Raw genomic sequence first — 24,429 nt, 5'->3', positions numbered from 1 at the left:
ACGTTATGAATGTGACGGGTTAAAGTGTAATCATAAGTACCTGGCCACTGGTGTGCCAGCAATACAAATACTGGATAGCAAAGTGGCTCATCTACCCTTTCACCCTCATTTCCTATCTACCTTCCTTTCAAATATGCCTCAACTCTCCCCCTTAATTACTCTGGTTAGAATATGCAATTTCTCACTCTAAGCTTATTCAAAAGCAAAGTGTCACAGAGCTTACTCTTGTCTTCCTCCCACGCTCTCCTTTCACTTACTGAAATTGCATTGCTTTTCTTTCCTCAGTCCTGATGAAGGATCATTGACTGATAATCCACTATTGCTTATTTACGATAAAGATATAAACAGTTACAAATTTAACCAGTGAAGATTCAACATTACAAAAAAATTGTTTTCAGAAATCCCACTTTCCAAACTGTGCTTAGTAAAACAAAGACTGCTTGGTGCATTGGCTTCAGAAAGAAACGGCATCAAGCAGACCAAAGATAGGAACAACAGGGACGAAGCCTGGGGATGCACTTAAGCACCACCATCAATTAACCAGTAGTAACAGCGAGCAGGCCAATGTTTTGTTACTATACAGCCTAAAATAGAAGTGTGAAGTAGATCTTATTTCCAAGAAATATATGACAAGACAGCTCTTCATACAAAGAGCACCATTTCAAAGAGGAAGGAAACTGCTGCAGACCAGCAGAAAATACTGTTCAGAAACAACTGCTAAAATGTGCAGTCTGTGTCAGCAACACATTTTTCTAAACTAGTTTGTTGAACTCGAAGGAGAAACTGCTCACCGTTCAAAGAGCTTTGATTGGGGAGCTTTGATGAGCTTAATGACAAAGTCTGCACCTTTGGTAGCCATCTATACTTTCAGCAAAACTCCAGTGGCTCAGTAGCTAATGGCACTCATTGAGAGATGCATTAACCACAATGTCTCAGTTAGGTAACGCACTGAAGCCTCATTAAGTCATGTACACCAGACTGATCTAAAGTTGAAACTATGGTCTTCGCTGTAATCTGATGGGTACTATAATTGGCTTCTGTACTCCATAGATAGAACCATAGAAAATTACAGCTCAGAAACAGGCCTTTTGGCCCTTCTTGTCTGTGCCGAACCATTTTATGCCTCGTCCCACTGACCTGCACTTGGACCATATCCCTCCACACCCCTCTCATCCATGAACCCGTCCAAGTTTTTCTTAAATGTTAAAAGTGCCTCCAGAATTACAGAAAGAAATAAAATTTCTCCTATTCCTCATTATCTAGTGATTTCTATTCAAAATTGTATTATGGAGATGACCTGGTGCCCTCTTCCTCGCCTCTTCCATCTTTCTTTCCAGTCAAATTAACAGATTTTGTCCACGGCTTACTTATCAGATATTAGGGCAGAACTAAAGGACCACCAAAACACATCTGGGCATAACTCAGCCCCATGAGCAGCAGCAGAGGGGAGAATGCCTGAAAGTAAGTTACAAACAGTAAGCCACATCTCTCTGAACTTGAAATAATAAGTATTGCCCTGATAACATCTCATAACTAAATGAAAGGTTGATGGTTTTTGAAGATTTCATGGTTATTTAGTTTAAGAAGCATGCGTCAGAAAATGCATAAACATTGATTTAAAGACTTGACTTCTGTATCACATCAGGTTCTCAGGATATTGCAGAACACTGCACACTAAGATTATTCTGAAGTGCAGCTATTGTTGAAGGTCAATTTAAGTATGAACTCTACAAACAGTAATGAGCTAAATTAAGGAAAAAAATGATGGCAATGCTCAGCAACTGTAGAGTGAAACAGAATGTTTCAGATCAAAAAGCAATACAATTTCAATAAGTCAAAGGAGAGCATGGGAGGAAGACAAATATAAAGGTCTGTGACTTTGCTTTTGAATAGCTTAGAGTGAGAAATTGCATATTCTAACCAGAGTAATTGAGGGGAAGAGTTGTGGCATATTTGAAAGGAAGCTAGATAAGGAAATGAGGGCGAAAGGAATAGAAGGATATGCTGATGGGGTTAGATAAAGTGGAATGAGATAAGGCTCATCATGCGAAGCTAAAACAATGGTGTAGACCAGTTGGGCAGAATTCTGATTCTATGCTGCAATCAATGCAAAGTGTTCAGGTAATCAGTTTTGGTGGTACTGGTGAAGAAATCTCTGCTTTATCCCCACCCTCAGAAAAAGTGCCATGGAATCTATTATGATGTCTGCCTGAACAGGCAGGCCTCGGAACATGTCGCTAAAGTTTCCACCTTTTATAAGACCATAAGACATAGGAGCGGAAGTAAGGCCATTCGGCCCATCGAGTCCACTCCACCATTCAATCATGGTTGATTTCAACTCCATTTACCCGCTCTCTCCCCATAGCCCTTAATATGATTCAATATTACACTGAAGTATCAGCCTAGATAATGTGCTCAAGTTCTTAGACCATAGAATGCCTCGCTATAGGACAGTGATAACAACGGATATTTAAACCACTGATTTAAGACGATTGGCAAAAGATGAAATAGCGACATGAGTAATACTAGCTTTTTAAACAGAGTGGTTAGGATCTGGAATGTACTGCCTGAGAGTGTGGTGAAGGCAGGTTCATTCATGGCTTTCAAAAGAGAACTGAGAAAAAAATGGAAGGCAATGAGGAAAAGACAGGGGAGTGGACTAAATCTGTGGCTCTTGCAAAGAGAACTAGCATGGACACACTGAGCCAAATGGTCTCCTTGCGTGCTATAACTATAATGATGCCATTAAAATCATTAAGATAAACAACATTCCAAAACGAGTGACCAAAGACTTGGTCAAGATGTGCTGGAAATAGAATTCCAGAGATTAGAGTCTAGACAACTGAAAGACTTCACTGCAAATGGTGGGGGCAAAGGGAAAGAATTACATACATGGTCCATCAGAGGAATGAGTGTTTGAAGGAGGGAGAATGGAGTTGGAGGCAATTGGTATTGGTGGCATCAAAAATATTGATTTTTTTAAATTTACTGGCTAAGTGCTAATATAGGTTAGCAAGGACAGAGGCAGTGGATAAGCAGACATTGGTGTAAGAGCAGGAAATTTGCAGCAGCTTTTTGAGAAGCTGGAGTTTATGCAAGAGGAAGAGAAGTCAGCAAGGATACGGTAGGACTACTCAAGTCTGGAGGTGTTAAAGGTACATTTGATAAGTTTCATAATAAGCATAATGGGTTTCAGAAATGAAATGGTTGAACAGAGATTGAGGTGAAAACAAGCAATCTCTACAATGGACAAGTGTAGTCTGAAACTAAGTTAATGGTCAATAAGTTGCCTATTATGCAAGCTGTCTGGCTGAATCCAAGATAGCGGATAAGAGGAGGATCAGGGACAAGTTCACAATGGAAACTGGAGATGACCACAAAGATCTCCCCAATGTTGATCTGGAAAAGGTTGGGTATAGTACCAAACAGCAACCCAGAGGTCATGAATTTAAAATGTTGTCAGCACAAGACCTAGACAATTGAATGTACGGCTATCAATAGTGAAATGAAGCACAAGAAACAAGAATGAAAAAGTGGAATAACTAAGAGGGTGAGTTATAGCATTGGAGCATTTTAGAGATAGAGAAATTTAAGTATCAGGATTTTAAATGTAATTGAGAGTCTACAGAGGTCAATGAAGACAGGATGATGGGTGAATAGGACAGTGCAAGATTGCTGTAGGATACAGGCAGTAGAGTTTTGGATGAGCTAAACTTTTACGGTAGACAATTACAGGTCAGCCAGAATAGCATTGGAATTATCATACAAATCATAGAAACCCTACAGTGCAGAAGGAGGCCATTCGGCCCATCGAGTCTGCACCGACCACAATCCCACCCAGGCCCTACCCCCACATATCTTACCCGCTAATCCCTCTAACCTACACATCCCAGGACTCTGAGGGGCAATTTTTTAACCTGGCCAATCAACCTAACCCGCACATCTTTGGACTGTGGGAGGAAACCGGAGCACCCGGAGGAAACCCACGCAGACACGAGGAGAATGTGCAAACTCCGCACAGACAGTGACCCGAGCCGGGAATCGAACCCGGGACCCTGGAGCTGTGAAGCAGCAATGCTAACCACTGTGCTACCGTGCCGCCCTTAATTAATTGTGGTTGAAGGTCAAATGGCTTAAATTAAGATTTCAGCAGCAGATGAGCTGAGACAAGGACAAGTGATGTAGAAGTAAGCAATCCATAATGGAGGGGGAAAAAAGGGCTATTAACTCAGCAATTTTGAAGATATTGTGGTTGCAAATATAAGCCGAAACAGTGGCCAGTGAGAATGCAATTGGTGGTATGGATACAGTGTTTCTGGAGCAGATTGAATCTAACTGTTCCAGTCCTTTCAACTGCTTGGCTGGAAGAAACTATGGTTCATCTGTGATTGGAAGGAGAGAGGCAATGGAAAAGGTAGAACTGGGAAAGCGATGACCTAGTGGTATCATTGCTGGGCTATTAATCCAGAAACTCTGCTAATGTTCTGGGTTCAAATCCTGCCACGACAGATGGTGAAATTTAATTCAATAAAAAAAAAATCTGGAACTAAGAAACGGGATTCTATGATTTTACCATGAAACCATTGTCGATTGCCCATCTGATTCACTGATGTCCTTTACTGACGGAAATCTGCTGTCCTTACCTGGTCTGGCATACATGTGACTCCAGCGCCACAACAATGTGGTTGACTCTCAATAGGCAATAAATGCTGGCCAACCAGCGATGCCCATGTCCCATGAATGGAATTTTAAAAAACTAGATATACAGGTGTAACTGAATCCAAGTCACGATGCTCTGCATGCACAGGGTACATAGCAAAAATACATCCTTTTGGCTCCTTAAAGGTACAGGTACAGTGTCTCAAAACTGGCAACTACGGGACCGAGGTTGTGCCGGATTTCAGATCCTGCCAGATTTTGGATCAGGTGGTTCGAGTCAAGCTCAGTCAAGTGGGGTCACGGATGGCTTGGAGCGCAGGAATATACTGGTGCACAAGCAGCAAAGGGGATAACTAGCCGGGCACTAGCCATACTGTGCTAATGCAGCACCAGGCCAAATTGTCATGCAAACCTTTTTTTAAATTTTACTCAAATAAAGTTGATGCATGGCATGTTCTAAAAACATCCAGTTTTTGGACAACTCTGGCTTTTGTACAGCCTGACTCGAGATACTCTCTTGCATCAGCAATCAATATCGAAGCATTCAATAACTCTAGCTTCAAAAACAAGTTGAATACAATTAAAAACGTTAGAAGATTAAAAAGTGTGGGGCAAGACATTTTGAAATCAAATTGTATTAATACAAATTTAAAACTATTCTGGTTGGCATGACGACTGGTGCCGTTGTTGTTTGTTCGATGGAATTCTTTAATACTTGCATCATTGACAGAACATGAACCAAACCGAATTACCTGGAAGACAAAGGCAATGCTCCTCTACCAAAGCAAAGATTCGGCTTTAAATTTTTAAACATTTTGCAGTAGCTTCAATAATCCTTTACCAGAATATTAACTTCAGCTTTGGAACTAGACTAGTAAGATTACTTCGGCAACACTATCAATTTACATCTTAATAGTTTTGAATATTTTCCGTTCCAGGTGAACTCAAATGAATAATTTCTTTATTCTATTTTAAAACCGACAAATTTATTTTTAGGTGTATAGATGTGCAAAATATTGTCCACTGAATAACTAAAGAGTATCAAGTTCAACATTTCAATTCAGAAAATTTTAAACAAAGAACGGCACATTAAAATGTCTGAAATTAAATAGCGGTAACAACATACACGGTGTTATGAATCCTGCTGATGTTCAATGTGAGGGCATCCCAAATTCCAGAAGGGAAACCTGGAATGCTGGTTCTAAACTAGTTATTTTTGAAATTTGGAAAAAAACGAGAGAAGAGGTGAAACTTGGTGAGGAAAGGAGGTCAGTCTTGCTGAACAGTTCCTTTAGCTTAGGAAAGAGCTTATGGGGTCTGACACAGGCAGCTTTCTTTTTACACAGCAGCTTGGTTTTTCTCAGAGCACTCTGCTTTGCAACTGGATGTGACTATAATCGAGGTCCCTAGTCTTCACTTTGCTTAACAAAATACCTGTTTCACTCTGCTATGAGACTAATCTGCATTTGACAAGTCCTCAGTGCAGCTGATTCCCAGTTTTTTTTTTACAGCCAAAATCTTTACTTTTCATTTTATTCCAACTTCCTAAAAGTAGACACCCTGGAACTTTACAGTGAAGTTAAATCTCAGCATAATGTAAATGAAGGTGATGTAACAAACCATTCAGACTTAAGTAACTCAAGCACTTCTTGCTACAGGATGAAAATATATTTCATTCATATACCAAGACTCCGCAGGTGAGTTAAAATAGGATTGGAGGTTTTTTGATTCCTTTCTGGGATGTGGGCATTGCTGGCTAAATCAGCATTTATTGCCCATCAGGTGGAGATGAGCTGCCTTCTTGAGCTGCTGCAATCCTTGAGGGGTAGGAACACCCACAGTCCTGTTATGGAGGAATTCCAGGATTTTGACCAGTGACAATGAAGGAATGGTGATATATTTTCAAGTCAACATGGTGAGTAACTTACAGGTGGTGATGTAGTAGTGAGAGTTTGGAAGGTGCTGCCGAAGGAATTTTGGTGAGTTCCTGCAATGCTTCTCGGAGATGGTACAGACGCTGTCACTGTTCGTCATTGGTAGAGGGTATGAAGGTTTGTGGAAGGGGTGGCAATCAAGCGGGTTTTGTCCTGGATAGTGTTGAGCTTCTTGAGTATTGTTGGATGATTAAAATGCACAACTCAGCATCTTTAGATTTCAAATTTATAAAGCACCTTATGAATCTTCCTCTCTCATTAAGTTTTCTTGTAAATTACAATTTGCCACTCAGCCACAACTAAAATCTCATCTGCTTGTTGATGACCTCATTTTAACTCTAAGCTGAGACAACAAATCATAACCATGGCTGTAAAAAAAGAAGAACCTCAGGAGATTCCAGCTGCAGTCCCTCACACCTGCAATCTCGACCAGTTCCCTAGGCAGTCGCAGACCCAAGTTCACTGTTACACCTGATCACATTCATTGGGACAGCTGAGCTCATGTTTTTTTCGTGTTTGGAGGCAAAGAACTTCAGACAGCTTTCCAACAGAAATACAGCATTTTTAAACCATAGGCAATGTCAACATAAAAATCTGACAGAAGGCTGTAGGTTCATCTCCCAGTTCATGATTTCATGATACAACGTTAGGCTTGCATTTTACTAAGCAAGAGTAGCATTGTTGAAGGTGCTGACTGGATGAAGCATTAATCAGAAGCTCTCTCGGTGATATGTCTCCATAATAATCATGGCACTTCAAAACTTAAAGCAGTTGAATTATCCTGAGGGGTCTAAAAGACAATATATAAATGCACGTTCATTCTTTGAGGATGCTTTAGTAATTTATCCAACTCCATCAGGCAAAGTGATCCAATCATGAACATAAAACTATCATTTTCAGCGGCAGGGACGATCATTTATAAAAGGGGCAAATTTTTAAAACATGATAACAGGACTCCACAGTTTCTGATGTCACATATGTCATCGTCACATCCTGCCATCTATGCGAGATGATGTACATGCAGCAAATCAAATCCGCTGGGGGTGGGGTAGCTTCATATGGTGCACCATTACTGCTGGCTGAAGAGCCAATCCACAAGGGGTAGATACTGCCAAACTGATGGACGGGTTGCTGGTGGGGGTAGTTTGTGGTGTTGGTTGCCAAGGCGCTACAGCCACTGATCATCATGGACTTGCATGCTGGTCCATAGGTGACGTTGCTATTTTCCGCTGTTGATGGCCAGCGTTCTCCCAGATGTGTAAATCAATGTTTGGGGGTTGTGGGTCATGCTTCATGCCAAGTGGAGTTCTGGGCATTCAGCTAGTTGTCTGATTCTGGCTACCTCGCCAGACAGAAAATCTTCCATCCTGCCAATGTGCCCAAGCCAGCTACGTCAACCATCAATTCTGCTGGTGAGCTCCTCAGTCTCATCTGCTCCTTCCCTCACAGGATGCCTTACCCCGCTGTTTGATAGTCCCATTTTTGATAGTTTCAGGGTGCAGGATGGAGTGAAACAGGGTACACCTTCAATGCCACTCATTACAGTAACGGTATAGACAAACAACATTTCCAGATCGACGGAAGCATGAGTCACTGAAATCTGTCTAATCTTTCACAGCTCTTAAAAAATAAATTAAGACTTAACCATGCACTTTAAATCAAATTTCAGGACTGCAGAGGATTGAGAAACTAAGTAAACACACTATTTAAACAATTCATTTTAAAAAGAACTTCATAAAAGCTGCAATTTTGTCGCATCTTTTTCGCGTTTGGCGAGACATCTTTTATCAAAACTTCACAATCCCTGCTCAGAAACTGATTAACTCCAAACACTGTACCATATTAAATAAGAATTCCAATAGGGAAATTGTTATACAGTACAATGCTGCCAGGTGGAGCCAATTCAAATAACTAGTACTTGCATAAACACTTTCCACTGAATTTGCATGTTTTATATTAACAAAAGCCCAAGTTTTGTCTGGACATTCCTACACCACAGAGCCAACTGAAACTACAATATCACCGAACAAGACAAAAATAAAGGAAGTGAAAAATTTGGTGTACACTGCTTGCTCAAATTATTCCTTATTCTTTTAAAATCAGGAAAAAAAACAGCATCTCCTTAATGTGGAAATTTTACGGGTTTGACAGTGGAGAGCCTGGCAGTTAATGTGGCAAGATTATCAGGGATGTTTAAGAGATTAGAATTGAATGAGCACAGGTACCTTCAGGGGTTGACAACAAAGATGATAATTTTTAAATCAAGGCATTGCTTAACTAGAAGCCATTGTGGTTAGTGAGCATGGGATGACGGGTGAACAACACCTGGTACAAGTTAGGAGGCCAACTTGTGCTGTTGGAATAGTCAAGTCTAAAGATAATGGAAACATGGCTTCAGTAGCAAGTGACCTGAGGCAGCTTATTGTTGTGAAGTGGAAACAGGCCATCACACTTTGAGATGTGTGGCTGGGGCCAAATATGTCGCAACAGTTGGGAACTGTCTGGTTCAGTCCAATAGCAGGGGTGGGGCCTGTGGAGGAGACCAAAGATAATGACTTTGGTGTTCCAAATATTTACTTGGAGAAAAATTATGCTCAGCTAAGGTTGCAAAAGGGGGGGTACTTTGCAAGGATGGAGGAGTCCAGGGTTCTGCATTTAGAAAAATGTGCGGGTTAGGTTGATTGGCCATGTTAAAATTGCCCCTTAGTGTCCTGAGATGCGTAGGTTAGAGGGATTAGTGAGTAAAGTATGTAGGGATATGGGAATAGGGTCTGGGTGGGATTGTGGTCGGTGCAGACTCGATGGGCCAAATGGCCTCTTTCTGTACTGTAGGGTTTCTTTGGTTTCTAAAAAAGGTGATAACAGGAAATTAGAACAAAGAGCAGTACAGCACAGGAACAGGCCCTTCAACCCACCAAGTCTGTGCCGACACAGATGCCTCTAATCTAATAATTTTTTTGCCTCTACATGATCCATATCCCTCCATTCCCTGCCTATCCATGTATCTATCCAGATGCTTCTTGAACGTTGTTATAGAATCTGCTTCCACCACCATCTCCGACAGCACGTTCCAGGCATTCACCACCCTCTGTGTGAAAAACTTGCCCCCTTACATCTCTTGTAAACTTTCCCCCTCTCACTTTCAACCTATGCCCTCGAGTAATTGACCTTTCGACCTGGGAAAAAGACTATCCGTTTTCAATTTCCTGCTACAGGCACATCTTCCCATAATCTGCTGACATATCAGTTCTTCCACATCACACTGGCTGTTAGGAGGTCTGTAGTACAACCCCAACAATGTGATTGCACTGCTCCTGTTCCTGATTTCTACCAATTTGGCTTCCCAATAATCCCACCAACGTGTCCTCCCTCTGTATAGCTGTGACATTCTCCCTCATCAGTAAAGCAACACCCCCAACTCTTTTGTCACCCAGTCTCGCCTGAAGCATCTAAATCCTGGATTGCTACGCTGCCAGTCCTGCCCTTCTTTCACCCAAGTCTCCGTAATTACCACAACATCATTGTTCCCATGTAGTAATCCAAGCTTTAAGTTCATCTGCCTTACCTGTCATACTCCTTGTGTTAAAGCAAACACACCTCAGACCATCTGTCCTGTCATGTTTTGTACACTCTCCCTGTGTTTTATTTCTCTGAGCCTTACTAGACACATTCACTGAGCTCTCCAGTGTCCATACTTTGTACTGTGGCCCTTTTTGATTTTTGTCTTTGGTTTCTCTGCCTTCCACATTTTCCCTTACTTCCTTTTGTTTCTGTCCCTACTTTACTTCCCTCTGACTTCCTGCATCGGTTCCCATCCCCCTGCCACGTTAATTTAAACCCTCCCAACAGCACTGGCAAACACTCCCCCTAGGACATGGGACATTCCCATAGAATCAAACAAAGGAGTGTCACAGCTCTCATGAATTCATTCCAATTCTCCTTAATTTCCAAGTTATCTTCTGAGGCAAGGGGTTGGTTCCTTGGGGGATAGACCAATAGCATCTGGCTTGGCAAATCATCCATCACTACCTGAACACCTCATGAATTTGTATTTTCCCACCCCGGGCAGCCTGAGGTGATGACTCCAATCAGAAACACCCCTGGTTCTTGATGGCCCCCTGCTCCTTTCTGCTGGCAGATTCTCTCACTGCCATCTCAAAAGGTGCTGGGAACATAGGCTGACTACTTGATAAGTTAGCTGTCCCCCCCCCAAATCTATCCTACACTTAAAATCACGGACTCCCGAACCAGAATACTATGTTATAAACCAGAAGATTATAATCAAGACATTGCACCGTCTGTCAATAAATTGAGATCAAATCAAGATTTCCTCCAACTCACTTGACACAGTGTACACTCCATAACAGCAACACCCAAGAAAGACAACCCTCAGCATTTTCGTAATGCATCAGTAATATTATATTTTTTGCAACATATTTGATCAGCACAGCCAAGCCTCCCAGTGTTGCACAGGTATTCCCAATATTGTTAACACAAAGATTGCTCCAGGTGTTTACCACAAATAATAAACATCATACAAGGATAAGAGGGAAGCAGTGCTTGTCTGTTCAAATAAATAATCTCACACATACCACTTTGCTGGTATTTCTGCCACACCCCATCTATTATCACTTGCTAGTTGTTTATGTCCATTTTCAAAGTTAATGACTACTTTTAATTTGGCTGTCTAGTCTATAATTCCTCCTTTTAACTCCTCTGCCATCAACAGCTTACTGCTCCATACTCCTTAATACTGTTTCTCCAACAATTCTCTTTTCTCCACACCTCCAAACAATGCCTCTCTTCCTACACAATGTTTATACAAAAGCTGAGCTTGGACATATTGTGCCTAGGATCAGACACAACATAGCCACTTCAGCATCACAATGCCCCAAACTCCACCTAGTATAACGCATGAATTTAACTTATCATTTAATACCAAACATCAAGATGTTAATGTAGACACAGCACAAAATGTGTTACATAACTAATTTAACAGACAAAGTTACCCTTGAATCGAAATTATGTGCCTGTAGCAGTCTCCTCTCCTTTAGATGCGGCATGTATCAAGAATACCTGATACAATTACCACACAGATGTGCTCTATCAAAGAGAACACACTTAAAACTAAAGTTACTTTGAAACGGGTGACAGATTTCTTTTAAACTGAGCCACCTCCTCAGACTACTAGTAGAGCAAAGTTAAAAGCAAATTCCTTGGCCTGTTGCAATGTTCCAGTGAAACCCAACTCAAGCTGGAGGAACAGCTCTTGATCTTCCAAAGCCTTCTGGACTTAACATTGAGTTTAATAACTTCAGAGCATGAACTCTCTTTCCACCGTCCCTCCATTCCTTTGACACTGCTTACCTCATGTTCTGCCATTTCCACATTCTGATCTCTTAATAGGCCGCTTTCAGCGCCCTTCTTATCCTGATCACCACCATTTATATTCCTTTTGTCTTTTTGTCTATGACACCTTTGTCAATTACACCGCCCTCCCTCCCTAACAGTATAAATCTCATCCTATTTTCTTTGCCTTCAGTTCTGACGAAGAGTCATCCAGACTCAGTGTTAGCTCAATTCTCTCTCCACAGATGCTGTCAGACCTGTTGAGATTTTTCAGCATTTGCTGTTTTTGTATCTAGTAGAACAGCTTGACACCAACCACCATAGTCACAAATTCAACGACATCCAAAACTCTTGTGGACAATAAATTATTGGTTTAAACCAGCAGAAATGTGAAACAAACCCATTGGAGTATTATTAATTAGTCTACATTTGTTAGCATCACCTCAACTTTATCGGGCCATAGCTATGCATCTGAAACGGAGGAGGAGGTTTAACCTTCAACCTGCTTCTTAATATTCACATATCTAATGAATGAATATTACATGCATCATCAGCTTTTATACAGTAAATTTCACTTGCAGGAATGGCAATTCTGCGATCGAACCCAAACATTCCCAGTTCTTTTTGTAGATAATGATACTTGACGGCCCTCAGAAGAGCTTTTACCTTGTGTGTTTTTTTAAATTCAGATTCTGGGGATACAAAATCCATAATACTGATTCTGGCTTTTGTAGGCTGATAGCAGACTTGTAGATCTAGCTTACCCTTAAATTCAGAGACTACTTCTAACCTAAGAAACCAGATTTAACAAGTGTAAACACTGGCAGCTGTTAACAGATATCAAACTGATTGAATTTTACTTAGAATGCGAATACAAAATCAAATACATTGGCACTTTCTCAACCCAGTAAGAAGTCTCACAACAACCAGGTTAAAGTCCAACAGGTTTATTTGGTAGCAAAAGTCTTACTTCTTACTGTGTTTACCCCAGTCCAATGCCGGCATCTCCACATCACTTTCTCAACCTACATTGTGTTTTATCATGTCCAACCATTTCAAGAGCACTTTACAATTCGCTTAGGCATTAAACCTATTCATAACGCACCATGGGACATCTCTTTAATTAGAAAGACATCAATGTAAGTTGTTCAATTAATTTATGACAGCTAAAGAGAACACAATGCTACACAACAGAATCAGACTCAGTTCGGGCAACTGTTCTAACAGTCTGAGAAGATGCATCAGTTTAAAAGAAATCTTTTAAAAGGACGCAAGGCAAAATTTGATGCCTAAGGAACCTTGGTGAGTTCCTGCAGTGCACCTTGTAAATGGTGTACACAGCTGCCACTGTTCATCAGTAGTGGAGAGGTCGAATGTTTGTGTAAGGGATAGCATTCAAGTGGGTTGCTTTGTCCTAGATGATGTCAAGCTTCTTGAGTGTTGTTGGAGCTACTTTCATCTAGGAAAGCGGAGAGTATTTCATTACAATGACTTGTGCCTTGTAACCGTTGGACAGGGTTTGGGAGGTCAGGAGGTGAGTTTACTCACCACAGGATGTCTTTGACCTGCTCTGGTAGCCACAGTATTTACATGGCTAGTCCAATTCAGTTTCTGGTCAGAGGTAGCTCCCAGGATGTTGATTGTGGGGGATTCAGTGATTGTAATGCCACTGAATACCAAGGGGTGAGGCTTAGGTCCTCTCTTGTTGGAGATGCTTATTACCTGGCACTTGTGGCACAAATGTTACTTGCCACTTGTCAGCTCAAGACTGGATATTGTCCAGTTCTCGTTACATTTGGATATGAATTGCTTCAGTATCCAAGTCATCACAAATGGTGGCAAACATTGTACAATCAGGAAACATCCCCACTTCTGACCTTATGATGGAAGGTCATTGATGAAGCAGCTGAAGATGATTGGGCCTAGGACATTACTCTGAGGAACTCCTGCAGTGATATCCTGGAGCTGAGATGATTGACTTCCAACTACCACCACCACCTTTCTCTGTGCCAGGAATGATTCCACCCAACAGTTATCCCTGATTCCCATTGACTCCAGTTTTGCTAGGGCTCCTTGATGCCACACCAAGTCAAATGTTACCTTGATATCAATGGCAGTCACTCTCACCTAATCTCTGGTGTTTAACTCTTTTGTCAATGTTTCAGGAGCTGAGTGACTCTGGCAGAACCCAAACTAGAGCATCCACGAGCAGGTGATTGCTGACTAAGAGCACTTGATAGCACTGTTGATGACACCTTCCTTCACTTTGCTGATGATTGAGTGTAGACGGATGGGGCGGTAATCGGCCGGGTAGATGCTAGTGTTGTAGCTGTACTGAAACAGCTTGGCTAGGGGCACAGAAAGTTCGAGAGCATTTCCGGATGATCAGGGTCCATAGCCTTTGCAGTATCCAGTGCCTTCGGTCATGTCTTGGTATCACGTGAAGTGAATCAAATTCTCTGATGACTGACATCTGTAAGGCTGGGGACTTCCAGAGAAGGCCAAGGGCAACACGGTGGCACAATGGTTAGCACTGCTGCCTCATAGCACCAGGGACCTGGGTTCGATTCCTGGCTTGGGTCACTGTCTGTGTGGAGTTTGCACATTCTCCCCGCGTCTGTAGAGGTTTCCTCCGGGTACTCCGGTGCTGGTTAGGTACATTGACCCAAACAGGCTCCAGAGTGTGGCAACTAGGGGAATTTCACAGTAACTTCATTGCAGCATTAACGTAAACCTTACTTGTGACTAATAAATAAACTTTAAGATGGATCATCCATTCTGCATTTCTGGCTGAAGATTGTTGCAAATGATTCAGGCCCATGTTTTGCACTGATGTGCTGGGCTTCTCCATCATTATCATTGGAGGATGGGTGTGTGGAGCCTCCTCCACTAGCAAGTTGGTTAATTGTCCTCTGCCATTCACTGCTGGATGTGGCAGGACTGCTGAGCTAATCTGTTGGTTGTGGAATTGCTTAGCTCTATTACATGCTGCATCGTTTTACTCCCTTCGATAATTGATTGAGAATTTTTACAATAAGACTAGATTATGTCCAGTTGAACCACATTAGTTCAGAAGGTTTGGGGGGGGGGGGGGAGAACTACAGGATGCAAGCATCAAACCAGGTTAGCTGGTGGGGGTTCTCTTTTCATAGAGGCTTAATGACCTTTGGAACAAGAGGCCAGCTGATGTGACGAATATGAATTAACTGCACATGTTCAAGGAGTTCCTGACGGTGACTGGTAATGCAATGTATAAAACATAGGTGGGATTTGTGTCTCATAGTCTCCTGAAACTCAATGACTTCAGGAGGCAGAGAGAAATTTACAAGTTTTTTTGCTGAATTGCCCAGTTTTTCCCTTTTCTTTCAACTCATCCAGGAGATGACATAGTTGCTGGGAGTCATTGTATATTATGATTCTCAACAAGTTCAAGACTGTACAGGACAAGCTTGTTGGACTCGATCGTCTTTCCTTGACTATCATCTTTTTATATTTGACTGCTGATATGAACTCCATGTGAACAGGGATGTTCAGCAAGAACATGGTCATATTCTTGATTTGCCTTCAACGAAATGCTTTCCATGCACACCTATCTCCTCTAATGGCAGGATGAGCTTCAGTTCAGGAATTGTTAAAACGTTGTTCAACAGAAAGAGGCCTTTCAGTCCATACCTGTACTCATTATTTTAAAAAGTTATCCAATTTGCCCCACCTTCATGCTCTTTCTTCATGTTTGAAGCATGTAGCCAATTCCCATTTGAAAGTTATTAAACCATTTATTTATATCACCCCTTCTCATTCTTCTTTCAATGGTTCCCTTCAATCTTGGGGACACTGCCTAGAGTATTGTGTAGATTTAGCACAACATCTTCCAATTTACTGTTTCAACCACTTGCACTGTAGATTCTTGCAGCATTATTTGTGGATATTTAAGTGTCTACAGATCTTCATCTAAACACTGGCAACTGAAATACAATTTGAAGCTGTTATGAGACTAACCAGACAATGATGGTTCCCTTTTCACCACTAGCTTTACATTCAATTTAATTCCCAGAAGGGAGTATTGCACAGTGGGTTTTGCGCAACTGGAAGGATGTCTGGAGTAAGAGTACTTACTTTCTTAGACGCAATGGCTGTTTACTCACTTGCATGTGAATATTTACAACCAATATTTGGCAGAGCTTCAAATGAGTCAGTGCATGTGTCACTTCTGCATTTTGCAACCACTGCTGCCCACTTTACATATGATTCTAGCAGCCGAAAAATGTCAAGCAGTAATTCAGTCTCATTCACTGGAGTTCATCAGGAATCTATTAAAGTGCATAACTCAGGACCTTTGGATTTCAAATTTATGAAACACCTTATGAATTATTTTTCTTGTAAATTGGAATTTGCCACCAATTCGGCCACAACAAATATCTCATCTGCATGTTGAATACCTCATTTTAACTCTAAGTTGAGACAACAAATCATAACCATGGCTGTAAAAAAAGAAGAACCTCAGGAGATTCCAGCTGCAGTCCCTCACACTTGCAATCTCGACCAGTTCCCTAGGCACTCGCAGACCCAAGTTCACTGTTACACCTGATCACATTCATTGGGACAGCTGAGCTCATGTTGTTTTCGTGTTTGGAGGCAAAGAACTTCAGACAGCTTTCCAACAGAAATACAGCATTTTTAAACCATAGGCAATGTCAAATCTGACACAGATGGCTGCTTTAGTCATTTATCCAACTCCATCAGGCAAAGTGATCCAATCATGAATATAAAACTATTTGCAGCTCCACATACGATCATTTACAAAACGGGCAAATTTTTAAAGTATTATAACAGGACACATAGCTCCACAGTTTCTGATGTCACAGACGTCATCGTCACATCTGCCATCTGTACGAGATGATGGACATGCAGCAAATCAAATCCGCTGGGGGTGGGGTAGCTTCATATGGTGCACCATTACTGCTGGCTGAAGAGATCAATTCATGAGGGATCGATTCTGCCACAACTGGTGGACGGGGTGCTGGTGAGGGTAGTTTGTGATGTTAGCGTTGGTTGCCAAGGCGCTGCAACCACTGATCATCATGGACTTGCATGCTGGTCCACAAGTGACGTTGCCATTTTCGTGTTGATGGCCAGTGTTCCCCCAGATGTGTAAATCAATGTTTGGGGGTTGTGGGTCATGCTTCATGCCAAGTGGAGTTCTGGGCATTCAGCTAGTTGTCTGATTCTGGCTACCTTGTCGGACAGAAAATCCTGCGATATGTGAAAATCTTCCATCCTACCAATGTGCCCAAGCCAGCAACGTCAACCATCAATTCTGCTGATGAGCTCCTCAGTCTCATCTGCTCCTTCCCTCACAGGATGCATTGCACCAGTTTGATGATCCCATTTCTGATCATTTCAGGGTGCAGGATGGAGTGAAACAGGGTACGCCTTCAACACCACTCATTACAGTAACGGTATAGACAAACAACACTTCCAGATCGACAGAAGCATGAGTCACTGAAATCTGTCTAATCTTCCACAGCTCTTAAAAACTAAATCAAGACTTAACCATGCACTTTAAATCAAATTTCAGGACTGCAGAGGATTGAGAAACTGAGTAAACACACTATTTAAACAATTCATTTTAAAAGGAACTTAATAAAAGCTGCAATTCCGTTGCAGCTCAGGAGTGCATTGTAAAGCAAGGCATGTTTTATCAAAACAACTTCACAATCCCTGCTCAGAAACTGATTAACTCCAAACACTGTACCATATTAAATAAGAATTCCAATAGGGAAATTGTTATACAGTACAATGCTGCCAGGTGGAGCCAATTCAAATAACTAGTACTTGCATAAACAATTTCCACTGAATTTGCAGGTTTTATGTTAACAAAAGCCCAAATTTTGTCTGGACATTTCTACACCACAGAGCCAACTGAAACTACAATATCACCGAACAAGACAAAAATAAAGGAAGTGGAAAGTCTGGTGTATACTGCTTGCTCAAGTTATTCCTTTTTCCTTGAAAAAAACTATTATCTCCTTAATGCGGAATCGCAACTAGAACCTGGCTTCCACTTCAGTGCTATCACTAATGAAGACATCTTTTGCAAGCCAATGAGTACACAAGAGCAGCATTTGAGACATAAAACAACAACTTGCATTTGTGTATTTTTTTTAAGTAGTAAAACACAAGGCACTGTGAGGTATCTTAAGAATATTAAACAAATGTTGACACCAATCCACATAATCAGATCAAATGCCTAGTCAAAGAGGTAAATTTTAGGAAGTGTTATAAAGGGGGAGGAGAGGTAGAGAAGCAGGGAGGGAAATCCAGAGGTTAGGGGCTTGACAGTGGAAAGCCTGGCAGCTAATGTGGCAAGATTATCAGGGATGTTTAAGAGATTAGAATTGAATGAGCACAGGTACCTTCAGGGGTTGACAACAAAGATGATAATTTTTAAATCGAGGCATTGCTTAACTAGAAGCCAATGTGGTTAGTGAGCATGGGATGATGGGTGAACAACACTTGGCACAAGTCAGGAGACCAACTAGCTCAGTTGGAATAGTCACGTTTAGAGATAATACATGGCTGAGGACATCTGTGGTAGGTGCTGCAGAGGAGATTTATGTTGTGGGGGTGAATCACATTTTGGGATGACGTGTGGCTGGAAGCTTATCTTGGGGTCAAATATGTCGCAACAGTTGGGAACTGTCTGGTTCAGTCCAATAGCAGGGGTGGGGCCTGTGGTGGAGACCAAAGATAATGACTTTGGTGTTCCAAATATTTACTTGGAGAAAAATTATGCTCAGCTAAGGTTGCAAAAGGGGTGGTACTTTGCAAGGATGGAGGAGTCCAGGGTTTTGCTTTTAGAAAAATGATAACAGGAGATTTTATGCCGAGGGGAAATAGTATCTAAGAGAAACCCCATATTTCACTTCAAATTTAAACACATCCACTTGCCAGGGCTTTACCATCAATATTTTGTGGTGCAGCAAGAGAAACAGAAATAAAGGGAGCACTCTGTGATGAGAAATATTTAGCAGGAAATTAAACATGTTTTTACTTTTATCACACTAACATTCTCATATCAACAAAACTAGAAGTAAAACCCTTCCACAGTGTCCGAAAATTAGGAGTCTTATGAACACCCAAGCAGTGATGCAATCCTATTTTCCTGGCAAGCTGTGCAAATGGTCCTCATCACTCAGACTCACGAGTTATTCCAAATAGTAAGATATTTCCATGCTGTGGACTCAAACCTCGACAGCCAAGGGGCAAAGACATTCACTCCACAATTCTAAGATATATTCAAATCCAGTACCAGATGTTACGCTGCAATACAATGAATGATTAATCTTGCTTTGCTTCCACATCATCATTATAAATGCTTACAATGGGAGCTGTTACGGTCTCAGTGGAGACGATAACTTTCAAAAGAAATTCAAATTCAGTTATCCATCGAAAAGACCACGCAACATTATTTTGTGTATTAATCAGAAAAACTTTTACCAACAAAGTAAAACAAACTAGCACTATTAACTTAACCCTATATCTCATAAGCACTCAAATTTTAAATAAAAATTACAAGCCAAACACTTCCTATTCAACCGAGAACTCTTTTCCTATGTCACAGTTACTTGATGTTATTCAATTCTCGTAGAACCAAACAAAGACATGTCACAGTTCTCAGGAATTCATTCCAATTCTCCTTAATTTCCAAGTTATCCTCTGAGGCGAGGGGTTGGTTCCTTGGGGTTGGGTCCAATAGCATCTGGCTATGCAAACCCTCCAGCCCTACCTGAACACTTCATGAATTTGTATTTTCCCAGCCTGAGCATCAGTGTCACTCACAGCCTACAATGACGACTCCAAATCAGAAACACACCTGCTTCTTGATGACCCCCTGCTCCTTTCTGCTAGCAGATTCTCTCACTGCCTTCTCAAAGGTGCTCTGGACATAGACTGACTAATACAGCTGAGATGCCAAAAGAAAGAAATTTTCTCACCTCCAGGGCAATGCAACACACATGGTTTGTTCCTGATATACCCCATCTCAGACAATTGGGGTCAAACAAGACTGTGTCATTGCACCAATTCTCTTGTGTTTTCCCCCATTTTGATACAGTATTTGAGGACGGATCTCAAACCCAAGAAAAAGATTGTGGTTTACCAGCAGTAGTGATTCCTGAGCACCTAAGATTTGTTTTGGAAATGTGGACAATCTACAGCAGGCCCGTGAAAGTACTGGAAAATGACCCCTGGCAGTGCCTTTGCAAGATCCTCTTAACAAGTTGGTAGGGACAGCAGTGACCTCTCCCAAACCAACTTGCCCTGAATAATTTAAACTCCCCTGGTTCACACCGTAACATCATAACCTCCCCCAAGATGCCTGTCCACTCCAGAGATAATCAGAGCAGCCACCATAATCCTAGATGTGAATACCTTTCATCACCATCCCAGCAGCACAATAGGACTTAGATCTGCAGTTGCAACTCAGAGTATGAGAAGTTATCCTGATCAGGCCATTTTCATCTATCCCACATTTAAAATCAATCTCCTGAACCAACAAAAAAACAGCAAAATATACAGAAAATTATGCATCGTCTGTCATAAACTGTGACCAAATCAAGATTCCCAAAACTCACCTGCCACACAATCTATTGTTTTATAACATCAATAACACCCAAAAAAAAACTCAGCATTTCAGTAAATCATCAGGATTATATTTTATCAGCACAGCCAAGCCTCCCAGGTATTCCCAATATTATTGTTAATGCAGGAAGATTGCTCCAGGTGTTTACCACAAATAAACATCATACAAGGATAAGAGGGAAGCAGCGCTCGTCTGTTCAACGCCATTTTTCTGCCACACCCCATCTATTATCACTTGCTAGTTGTTTATGTCCAAAGTTATGTCCAAACTACTTTTAATTTGGCTGTCTAGTCTATAATTCCTCCTTTTACCTCCTCTGCCATCAACAGCTTACTGCTCCATACTCCTCAATACTATTTCTCCAACAATTCTCTTTTTGCCATACCTCCAAACAATGCTTCTCTCCCTACATAATGTTCATACAAAAGTTGAGCTTGGACATATTGTGCCTAGGGTCAGACACAACATAGCCACTTCAGCAGCACAATGCCCCAAACTCCACCTAGTAAAACGCATGATCTTAACTTATCATTGAATACCAAACATCAAGATGTTAATATAGACACAACACAAAATGTGTGTTACATAACTGTGGTTTACAGACAAAGTTACCTTTGAATCTAAATTATTTACCTGTAGCAGCATCCTTTGCTTTAGGTACAACATGTCTTAAGAGTACCTGATGTAAGTACCACATATATGTATACTTTCAAGGAAAATGCATTAATGATTTGGATGAGAATTTAGGAGGCATGGTTAGTAAGTCTGCAGATGACACCGCGATTAGTGGCATAGTGAACAGTGAAGGTTATATAGGATAGCAACGGGATCTTGATCAATTGGGCCAGTGGGCTAACGAATGACAGATGGAGTTTAATTTAGATAAATGCGAGGTGATGTATTCTGGTAGATTGAACCAGAGCAGGACTTACTCAGTTAATGGTAGGGCACTGGGGAGTTTTAGAACAGAGATCTAGGGTATAGGTTCATAGCTCCTTGAAAGTGGAGTCACAGGTGGACAGGGTGGTGAAGAAGGCATTCGGCATGCTTGGTTTCATTGATCAAAACATTGAATACAAGAGTTGGGACGTTTTTTTGAAGTTGTACAAGCCATTGGTAAGGCTCTCTTGGAATACTGTGTACAGTTCTGGTCACCCCATTATCGAAAGGATATTATTAAACTAGAAAGACTCAGAAACAATTTACTGGGATGCTACCAGAACTTGATGGTTTGAGTTATAAGGAGACGCTGGCCATACTGGGACTTTTTTCCCTGGAGCATAGAAGGGTTAGGGGTGATCTTAGAGGTCTATAAAATAATGAAGGGTATAGATCAACTAGATAGTCAACATCTTTTCCCAAAGGTAGGGAGGGGAATTATTAGAGGGCATAAGTTTAAGGTAAGAGAGGAGAGATACAAAAGAGTCCAGAGGGGCAATTTTTTCACACAGAGGGTGGTGAGTGCCTGCAACGAGCTACCAGAGGTAGTAGTAGAGAAGGGTATAATTTTGTCTTTTAAAAAGCATTTGGACAGTTACATGGATAAGATGGGTATAGAAGGATATAGGCCAAATGCAGGCAATTGGGAATAGCTTAGTGGTAAAAACTGGGCGACATGGACAAGTTGGGCCAAAGGGCCTGTTTCCATGCTGCAAACCTCTATGACACTATGCACTTAAAACTGAAGTTTCTTGGAAAAGGATGATAGATTTCTTTTAAACTGAGTGACCTTCTCAGACTATTAGTAGAGCAGTTTGACACCAAAAACCGTGGTCATAAATTCAATGCACAAGAAATTATTGGTTTAGACCAGTGAAAATGTGAAGCAAGCTCCTTGGAGTATTAATTCTACATTTAAGTACAAGTCTACATAAATGTAGAATTAATACTCCAAGGAGTTTGCTTCACAAAGTACAAGTTAGCATCACCTCAACTTTGTCACACTCTAGCTATGCATCTGAAATAAGAGGGGTTAAACCCTCAACCTGCTTCTTAATATTCACATATTTAAGTGATCACACACAATATTAATACACATGCATGATCAGCTTTTATACACTGAACTTTACTTGCAGAAATGGCAAATCTTTGGTTGAACTGAAACACTCCCAATCCTTTTTGCAAATAATTTTTAACTGCCCTTAAAAGAGCTTTTATATATTTTTAATTCAGAGTCTGGGGACACAACATCCACATTGCGGATTCTGGTTTCGGTAGGCTGACAGCAGACTTTTAGATCTAGCTTATCCTTTTAGCATTTCAGAGATTATCTCTAACCTAAGAAACCGTGTTTGACAATTGTAAACACTGGCAGTTGGTTGACAGATATCAAACTAATGGAACTTTACTTAGAAAGCTCATACAAAAGTACACTGGCACATAAAATGTGAAACTTTGATAAAACTTTCACATTTTATCAGATCCAACCATTCCAAAATCACTTTACAATGTGCTTAGGCAATGCACCTATTCATAACGTACCGTGAGACTTCTCTTTACATTAGAAACACATCAATGCAAGTTCAATTATTTAATAGTACGATAAGAAAATGCAATGCTACAGTGAGCAACACTAGGGAATCAAACTCAGCTCGGGCAACTGTTCTAACAGTCTGAGAAGATGCATCCGTTTGAAAGAAAGCGGTCAACCTTTGCAAAGGAACGCCAGGCAAAAAAAAATCTCATCAAAACCGAATGGATCATCTCACAAGACTAGCTCTGCATTTCCAAAGGTACATTTTACATCCTGCACCAGAGTTATTGTCAAGTTGTTTCTCCAAAGCTGAAGGAACATGTGTAACCACAGAAAAGGATTTTTTTTTAAAAAACCCACAACGCAGACATACACAACTTAACTTCCCTGCTCCACATTTCCAGCGTCTGCAACTTTTTTTTGCATTTTCAATTGGCGTTTTATTCAAACTCTGGCAGTCAGATGAATGAGGAGAAAGAAAGCAATTCGTCTGAACCACCGTCTAACCTCTGCGACCCCAATCTGAGACCATGCAGCCTCTGTGGGGAAGGAGTGGGTGCACAAAGTGGGGGGGGGGGGGGGGGGGGGATTGCTCTTTACAAGTGGGCAGCTATGAAACCCTGCCGGCCCTGCTGCTGCCCTTTTGTTGGGAGTGAGTGGGTCAGCTCGGCGGGCCCTGGGATGTACCATAGCAACCACATCCTGCCCTCCTCCCGCCAGCCCGGGGGGGTCTGGCCGCTGCTCCCCTCAGGGTCACCGAGATGGGGAGAGGGAGGGAGGGGGATACCTCCGCCCTGCCGCAGAGCGGAGAGGGTCCAGCGTGTTAATCAAAGCCGGCTCTCTGCTTCACTAGGCCGCTCTCCGTCCCCCCCCCCCCGGGCCTCCCTTGAACAATAACGCCCCTCCTCCTCCACCCCCTCCTCCCGCCGCAGCCCCTCGCCATGTTTGGAAGCAGCCAGGCGGCCACCAACCTGCGTCTCCCCCCCGCCATCATCACTCACCCAGCACTCCGGAGGTACCGATCAGGAGCAGCAGGCAGCCGAGCGCCGCGCTCCGCAAGGCTCCGGCTCCGGCCATGTCCGCGCACCGCTCCCCCACACACACACACAACCGCTAACTCTCCGCTCCGAGCAGGAGCCACATGAGACACACATCCCCATTGGCTGCTCCCGCAGCTCCTCCCACACCATGCATCCTTCTCTCTGATTGGCTCCTGGGACGCGGTTGGGGGGGGAGGAGGTGACAGATGATTGGTCAATCACGGCCCAATCGGAAAGCGCCTCTCTCTGACTCGCCCACCCACCAACTGTGAAGTTATCGGCCTTCCGATTGGAGAAGATTGCCGCTAGGTAACACAGTACTCGACAGCT

General features: G+C 41.9%; 1 protein-coding gene across 1 annotated transcript in view; it reads right to left on the bottom strand.

The window, feature by feature from the left end:
• The window catches only part of tgfbr1b (transforming growth factor, beta receptor 1 b), a 66,735-nt gene extending 42,534 nt beyond the window's left edge, over positions 1-24,201 (bottom strand). Inside the window, exon 1 of the mRNA XM_078216520.1 lies at positions 24,061-24,201. Coding sequence (XP_078072646.1) covers positions 24,061-24,136 — 76 coding nt within the window. The 5' untranslated portion in view covers positions 24,137-24,201. The remainder of the gene's footprint in view (positions 1-24,060) is intronic.
• Positions 24,202-24,429: the final 228 nt, after the last annotated feature.

Source organism: Mustelus asterias, chromosome 7 (genome assembly GCF_964213995.1).
Source record: "Mustelus asterias chromosome 7, sMusAst1.hap1.1, whole genome shotgun sequence".
Classification (NCBI taxonomy): Eukaryota; Metazoa; Chordata; class Chondrichthyes; order Carcharhiniformes; family Triakidae; genus Mustelus; species Mustelus asterias.
Note: the sequence above shows the minus strand (reverse complement) of the source record. Positions and strands in the feature narration are given on the sequence as shown.